The 7,637-nt window shown below is 36.3% G+C and overlaps 1 protein-coding gene across 1 annotated transcript; it reads right to left on the reverse strand.

Moving 5' to 3' along the window:
- Positions 1 to 4,136: 4,136 nt before the first annotated feature.
- On the reverse strand, positions 4,137 to 4,883 carry LOC131633626 (uncharacterized). Its single transcript, XM_058904356.1, has one exon. The coding sequence runs from the start codon at positions 4,881 to 4,883 to the stop codon at positions 4,137 to 4,139; it is 747 nt and encodes a 248-aa protein (XP_058760339.1).
- Positions 4,884 to 7,637: the final 2,754 nt, after the last annotated feature.

Consider the following 7,637-nt stretch of genomic DNA (forward strand, 5'->3'; position numbering starts at 1 on the left):
ATGCCAATTGAAGGATAGAAAAACACTTAGAAAGGGGGGGGGGGGTTTGAATAAGTGTAGCTTTAAAAACTTGACAGATAAAAATAAATTGCACAGTTATTTTTATCCTGGTTCGTTGTTAACTAAACTACTCCAGTCCACCCCCGCAGAGATGATTTACCTCAACTGAGGATTTAATCCACTAATCGCACGGATTACAATGGTTTTCCACTTAGTCAGCAACTAAGTCTTCCAGAGTCTTCTGATCACACACTGATCACTCCAGGAACAACTGCTTAGATACCCTCTAAGACTTTTCTAGAGTCTACTGATCAACACGATCACTCTAGTTCCTTACAACTTAATGTAATCAATCTAAGAGTTTACAAATGCTTCTTGAAAGCGATAATCACAACTGTGATATTTCTCTTAATCGTTTAAGCTTAATCTCACTAAAAATATTACAACAGCAATGTAGTGAGCTTTGATGAAGATGAAGATTCTGAGTTTAGATTTGAACAGCGTTTCAGCAAGTTTGATATAAGTTGTTTTGGTGCAGAATCGTTAAAATCGTCAACCTTGCTTCTCATCAGAACTTCATATTTATAGGCGTCGGAGAAGATGACCGTTGAATGCATTTAATGCTTTGCGTGTTCCGTACAGCATCGCATTTAATGTTATACGCTTTTGTCAACTACCTCGAGCCTTGTTCACGCTGTGTCTACTGACGTAGCCTTTAGTAGCTTTTAACGTTCCTTTTGTCAGTCAGCGTAGCTTGCCACTTGTACTTTCTTCTGATCTGATGTTTGTGAATACAACGTTTGAATATCATCAGAGTCAAACAGCTTGGTGCATAGCATCTTCTGATCTTCTGACCTTGAAGTGCTTCTGAGCGTGATACCATCTTCTGAGCTTCAGTGCTTCTGATCTCATGTTCTTCTGATGCTTCCATAGACCCATGTTCTGATTCTGCTTCGACCATCTTCTGATGTCTTGCCAGACCATGTTCTGATGTTGCATGCTGAACCTTTTGAGACAAAGCTTCTGAGCGCTGAATTATGCGTACTCTATATATATATTTCCTGAAAGGGAAATTGCATTGGATTAGAGTACCATATTATCTTAAGCAAAATTCATATTATTGTTATCATCAAAACTAAGATAATTGATCAGAACAAATCTTGTTCTAACAAGGATGTCTCTTATGGTTATTTGAGAGTGTTTGGATGCAGGGCTTTTGTTCACATTCCAAGATATGAGGGATCCAAGCTTGATAAAAAGATCTAAATAATGTGTGTTTGTAGGTTATGGTAATGAAGAGTTTGGTTATAAATTGTGGGATCCAGTTGAAAAGAAAATTATCAGAAGTCATGATGTGATATTTCTTGAAGTGCATGATTTCCTTGGCTAAAATGATATTCTCGTGAATGGATTGCCTGGAACAAATCCTGTTTGAAGGGGAGACACAAGTTGAGTCATAAGGGGTTTGAGTCTTGCAACCACCACCTTACTAATAACTTTGTAGATCATGTTGCACAAGGAGATGAGGCGGAATTGAGCCACTGTCTCAGGCTGCGCGACTTTAGGAATGAGACAAATGTCTTTTTTGTTAAAGTCAGACATAACACTTGGGTTCTTCCACACATCTCGAACAAAATGTATCAAATCTATTCCTACAATCTTCCAAGATTTTTGATAAAAACTAGGAGGAAAACCATCCGGCCTAAAGGCTTTCCAAGGCTTCATGGAGAAAAGGGCTCGCTTAACTTCTGTTCCACTAATATCTTCCCCAAGAGACTTCAAATTGTTGATAGTTTACTTGGGAAAGCTCATATACGATTGACTCCAGCTACACCAGCCCTGCGTGCACGAGAAGAGCCTTTTATAGAACATAGTCACATGTAGCTTCAGCTCATCACGATCATTGATCCAATTGCCATTATCATCTTTGAGCATCACAATTTTTTCCTTTTACGTCTTGCTAAGGCTTTCAGGTGATAATATTTAGTGTTCCGATCACCATCCGCCAACCACATGGTTCTGGAGCGCTCAAACCACATCATCTCCTCCTTACTCAAAATATCACTTACTTCCTTTTGTAATTGTTTCTCAAGAATCCTCATACCGCCATAATTATCCTTGACCTGAAGCTTGTGTTGAACTCCCGCTAATCTTCTCATGATTCTCTTCTTCATTCTCTTGATTTGGTCAAAAGATTCAAAATTCCAATTATCAATACCATTAACCATATTACTAAGATTACAGATAAACGGTTGATCATCCTGCCACACTTCTTGCAGCATATTATGGCATGTCTCATGCATGAGCCAAGCACTTTCAAACTTAAAAGGTTGTTTTTGGTAAAAACGTTGGCTATCATCAAGATTAATGAGAATGGGGTGGTGGTCCGAAAAGTCTACACGCACTAAAACTTGCACGAATGCATATGGAAATTGAATCCGCCAATCATCATTATTAAGGGCTCTATCAAGCTTCTCATATATTCTCCGACCCCTATGGAAAACATGACCTCTCCACGTGAACTTAGGCCCACGATTCTCCATATTGTTCAACTTACAGCTGTCCATTCTATCTTTCATCTTTTGGCATCTTTGAATGGAAGATGGAAAACCTCCTTTCTTATCATTAACAGAGTCAATATCATTAAAGTCACCAGCAACCATCCAACTCCCATTCAAATCTCGAGCTATATTCTTCATCTCATCCCACAACAACTTCTTACTATTATCATTAGGACTTGCATAGACACCCGTGAACCACTACTCCTCCCTATGCTCCATACAAACTTTGGTGTGGATAAATTGATTATTTTTCGTACGAACTTGGATATCGATATCACTAGAATTCCAAGTTATAACAATACCACCAGAAAACCCCATATTATCCGAATATTCCATCATGTCAAAACCCAGCTTCATTAGAACATTCTTAATCTTTAGAGGATCACACCTTGTCTCCAAGATTTCTAACACACTAGGATTATTACTATCCAAATATTGCTTGCAATATCTATAAAACTCCTTACTAGCGGACCCTCTACAATTCCAACACATTATTTTTAAGTTTGTACGCATCATAACGATAAATATGAGTGAAATAGTTCCAGACGCCATCCAACTCAACACGGAGTCTCCTTGATAACATCAACATCATCTTCAAATCCTGCTACCTCGGCAGCACTATTCTCGCTCCCATCCATCTCGAGACACTCGGAAGTATGAGGGTTCTCGATAGGGTAGGAGAAAATTCTACGTATACTATTTATATCGGGTGGCTCATTGATAACAATAGTATTTCCCTCATCTGCATGGGTATTAACCATTACATGTATAACACCTGTAACATTATTCCTATATGCTACTCCTCTCAATTCCTCCAATAATTCATTTTTCTCTCTCCTCTGTAAATTAAAAGTTCTATATTGAGTAGCCTCTTTAGTTTCTCCCGCCATAAACTTCTCTAGGGTATACTCCACACCAGATCTGCTGATACCTCCAACTTTCTCCTTCAATTGAATACCTCCCCGCGTTGCTAGGGTTGATTTCTTGTTTTTTGCGTTCAGTTTATATGTTTCCTGGTACCACTTCTTTGACTTTGTGAAGTATTAATATTATTCTAGGCCCCACCATTAATTCCGATCGATATTAAGGAATCTATGATATCTTCCTTATCAACTCTCCTCGCTGCTACCACCTCATCATTTACACTAATGCCACCTGTATTGTCATTTAAGGTTCCTTCTATGTTAGGATTACTAAGGACCACCATATCAACATTATTATTTTTCAAATTAAGATGATTCACAACATTATTATTATTATTACAATCATTTATATCACCTTGATTCTCATTTCCTAAGATAAGAATACGAGATCCTCTTGCAATTACTTTCTCATTAGCGTTCCCCGAAATTAACCCTCTTTTGCTTCTGAACTATTTTCCAAGGACCCTCTTCCACCTCACTTCCACCTTTCCTACCATTACCGCCACTCCCCACATCATTCATGCTTCTCCCCCCCAGTATTGCTGCTTTCTCCCAGAACGTGCTTCCCTCTGATGATTGTTGGACAGTCTCCTTGTAATGTCCATAACGACCACACACAAGGCAAAACAAGTGTAATCCCTCGTACTCTATCTTATAACTGCTCCCTGTAATTCTCAACTTTGCAAGAAGAGGCTTTGCCAGATATATAGTAACACATATCCGAGCATATTTGTCTCTCTTGCTTGATAGTAGTTTTATCCAGTTTCACTGTACGACTGATACGATCTCCAAAAACAGAGAGTGCCCTCGTATCATAATATTCAATCGGGAGACCCGAAATTCTAACCCACACTGTCACTTCATTATTAGTATCAATCTCCGGTTGGAAGTTTGGCCTCCAGTCTTTCACTGTTAAGTAATGATTGTAGATAAACCACGGATTGTTTGCCATTGCCGCTTTCTTATCATCTTCATGTGAGAAGGCCACCAAATAGTAATCATTGCTAAGATCAATGATACTAATAATGCCTTTACGAACCCACATTTGATTCAACCTGTTTTCCAGTGCCTTGTATCCAATTCTTTTTTCCAACAATTTGACTATAACACATCTCTTCCAAGGTCTTTGAATACGCTTTTCTTCCTTCTCCGAAAAGATGAAGTTAGGACACTCATAACCACCTATCAGTTCTTCCTCCACTCGGATTTCCCCCGACTCAACCTCTGACTCTCCTACACCACCCCGACTGCTTTCGCTTTTCTCATCCATTTCTTCTCCGTTCCTCCCAGCCAGAGCATCTCTGAATGAGACACCTTTCTCAATCAAGCCACCTTTCCCTTCCTTTAATTTCTTGGTACTCCTCTCTTGAAGGTCAACTTCAGCCTTGCTTTTTTCCATGTTAGCCAGAGTTGAATTCTCTAGCACCGTAGTGGAGGGGCTAACAAACCCAAGCAGAGGGTTTTCCATCGAATCAAACCCAATCATAGAATCAATATTTGATTTCTAAACGATGTATTTTTATTAGTGGTGCAAACACTTTAACCTTTATAATAGATTCTCAAACTCTTGAAAGCAATTTATTTGTTATTATTTGTTCACAAGCTTCCAAACTATATAGGGTAGTCTTTTTGTCAAACTTAACCTGTCTTCTTTAAAAGGAACTATATATATATGCGTCATGAAGCTGACTTATACTAACATTTGGCGATTTATGGTTAGAGGTAACAATTTTTCAAAGTTACAATTAAAATTTTAGAATTACATTATTAAAAAAAAACATGTTTCCCTACAATCATTGACAGTATCGATTAATTAATTAATTAATTAGTTATACATATTTGAAACGAAACTGTCAAAATCAAGTATAGTATTGTGATTTCTTTCGGCTGGTCATCATATGATATAAGCTAATGAAACCTAGCAAGTGTGGAGGTGGTAAAAACTCACGCCAAATTAGGTCATCACCCCACTCATCGGAGGCTCCATGCCTCCATTGGTGTGAGATTTATAAAGTACAATTGTTGTCCATAATAATATCTTTTTGACTCTTGCCTCTTCCACATGATGAACAAAGATATCAAAAATCTATATAAGGTAAAAATGAATGAGGCCTGTCGGTCCAAGATGTGACGGTCTGGTCATCGTTATAAAAAGTTGAAAACAAATGTCTTTCGTGCCTATCCAAAACGCTAGCTGGATACATATATTTGGTTCTAGTTTCTTATTACATATCTAAACAATATGGCTTTTGAAAATATTTGATAAAAGAGCAGAGAGCATGCCTATTATATATCAATAATAGTATATGATTAACTTGACATATATATTGGGTTTGTAACTCTCTTTTAATCATTTGTTCCTTCACGCTCTTAATTACTACTTTCTTATGCAGATACCATTGTGATAGATTAAATGTGTATGATTGCTCATTTCACATTCCCTCAGTTGATGAGTAACTAGTAAAAATCATTGCAACGTCATCTTAAATCGGGAGTGATACATGTAATTATCAATATTTCATTCAACCCCACTTTTATTGTGAGATCCACAAGTGCCATGACGCTGCATGATTCTAATCCTACAACTGTACTTTTTCATCAAATATAGCCTTTGATAAAATTAGGCGGTTCTTTAAATATAGCCTTTATTTCAAATGAAGGTTATATTGATAATTAGAGAGAGATAAGCCTTTATTCCTATATAGATAGATAGAGAGATAGATATTTCCTCCGTTCTTTTTTAAGTGTCGTTTTAGATGAATTTTTTTGTTTGTCAATTATACCATTGTTTTCTCAATAAATTCCTTAATTAGTCATTGAAAAAAGAGAGTGATGATTGAATTTATTTGGAAAGAAAAAATAAATAAGGGTATAATAGAAAAAATAACTCTAATAATCCATTATCTTATTTGAAGAGCTTTTTACTAAAATGACACTTAAAAAGAAATGGAGGGAGTAGATAGATAGATAGAGAGTTATAACATTGAATGTGCTTCTTCTTTATTGGTTTCTTTTCCTCTTGATAACAATGAGTACTATTCTTTCTTGACGAAGATACGAAGATTCAATTTGATCATCTTTCTTGTAGTTATATCAGTAAGTTCTCCATTTCTTGGATTTGTATTTTGGCTTCCACTTTGAAGCACACCTTTCTTGGATGTTTGAATATGCTTCATCATTAATTCTTTAGTTTTTTCAAACACATTCTATTGACTTGCTTCCAGGGAACAATATAATTCATCAACCTTCATGACAAACAAATCATTTGATTCCTCAATTGACACCCCCAATGTAATCAAATCTAGAGGACAAAATGACAAATCACATTATTCGTGATAGTTTGATTAGAAACAACTTCAGAACAGTTCTTCATTTGATTGTTGACTTGTGTGATCCTATTGGCATACATATCAACCTTCTCAATTTTATAAAAAAAATTCTTGAGTTTGTCATCAATAGAAAAACCTTTATCATGAATATAACGCCCGGAAAAATAAATATATGCTTAATTTGGACATTTGTGACGTTTATTGGAATTATACCGTTTTGAGTCATTTCAGTCTGTATTAGTTCGGGATGGTGGACTAATATTTAATTGAAGGTTTTCATATTTTTGGTACTGGAAATATTATTAAGGTAATATTCTGCATTTTGGGGTTTTTCTGAGCAACTGAGTTTAGACCGTAAAGTAGATATTTTGTTGAGATATTTTGGAGAAGTAGGGGGAAGATAGAAAAGAATATAAGGAAAGAAAAGGAAGAGAGAAAGAAGAAGAGCAAAGATGGAGAGAAAGTGAAGAAGGGGGTTTTGGAGAAGATGAAGAATCAAACCAAGGTAAGGGGGTGAATCTAATTTATCTTGAATGTATGATTCTTATAGTCTTGTTTTTGTTCTTGTTCTTGTTCTTCTTGTTCCATTTCCATAACTTTCTTGTGTGGTCTTTGATTGATCTAGGCTTGTTTGAGAATGATTGTATGATGATTAAATGATATCTTTGTTGTGTGTGTTTGATGAGTTTCCATTTTCTTTCCCATTTCCATGGCTTGATTGAGTTTGAAGAAAAAGTTAGGTTTTGAGAAAGATTAATGAATCAACCATGAAAAGTTTGATGTTAGGTTGTTTCTATAGTATGTATGTGTTGTATTGGTGTTAT

The sequence above is a fragment of the Vicia villosa genome, linkage group LG1 (genome assembly GCF_029867415.1).
Source record: "Vicia villosa cultivar HV-30 ecotype Madison, WI linkage group LG1, Vvil1.0, whole genome shotgun sequence".
Lineage (NCBI taxonomy): Eukaryota > Viridiplantae > Streptophyta > Magnoliopsida > Fabales > Fabaceae > Vicia > Vicia villosa.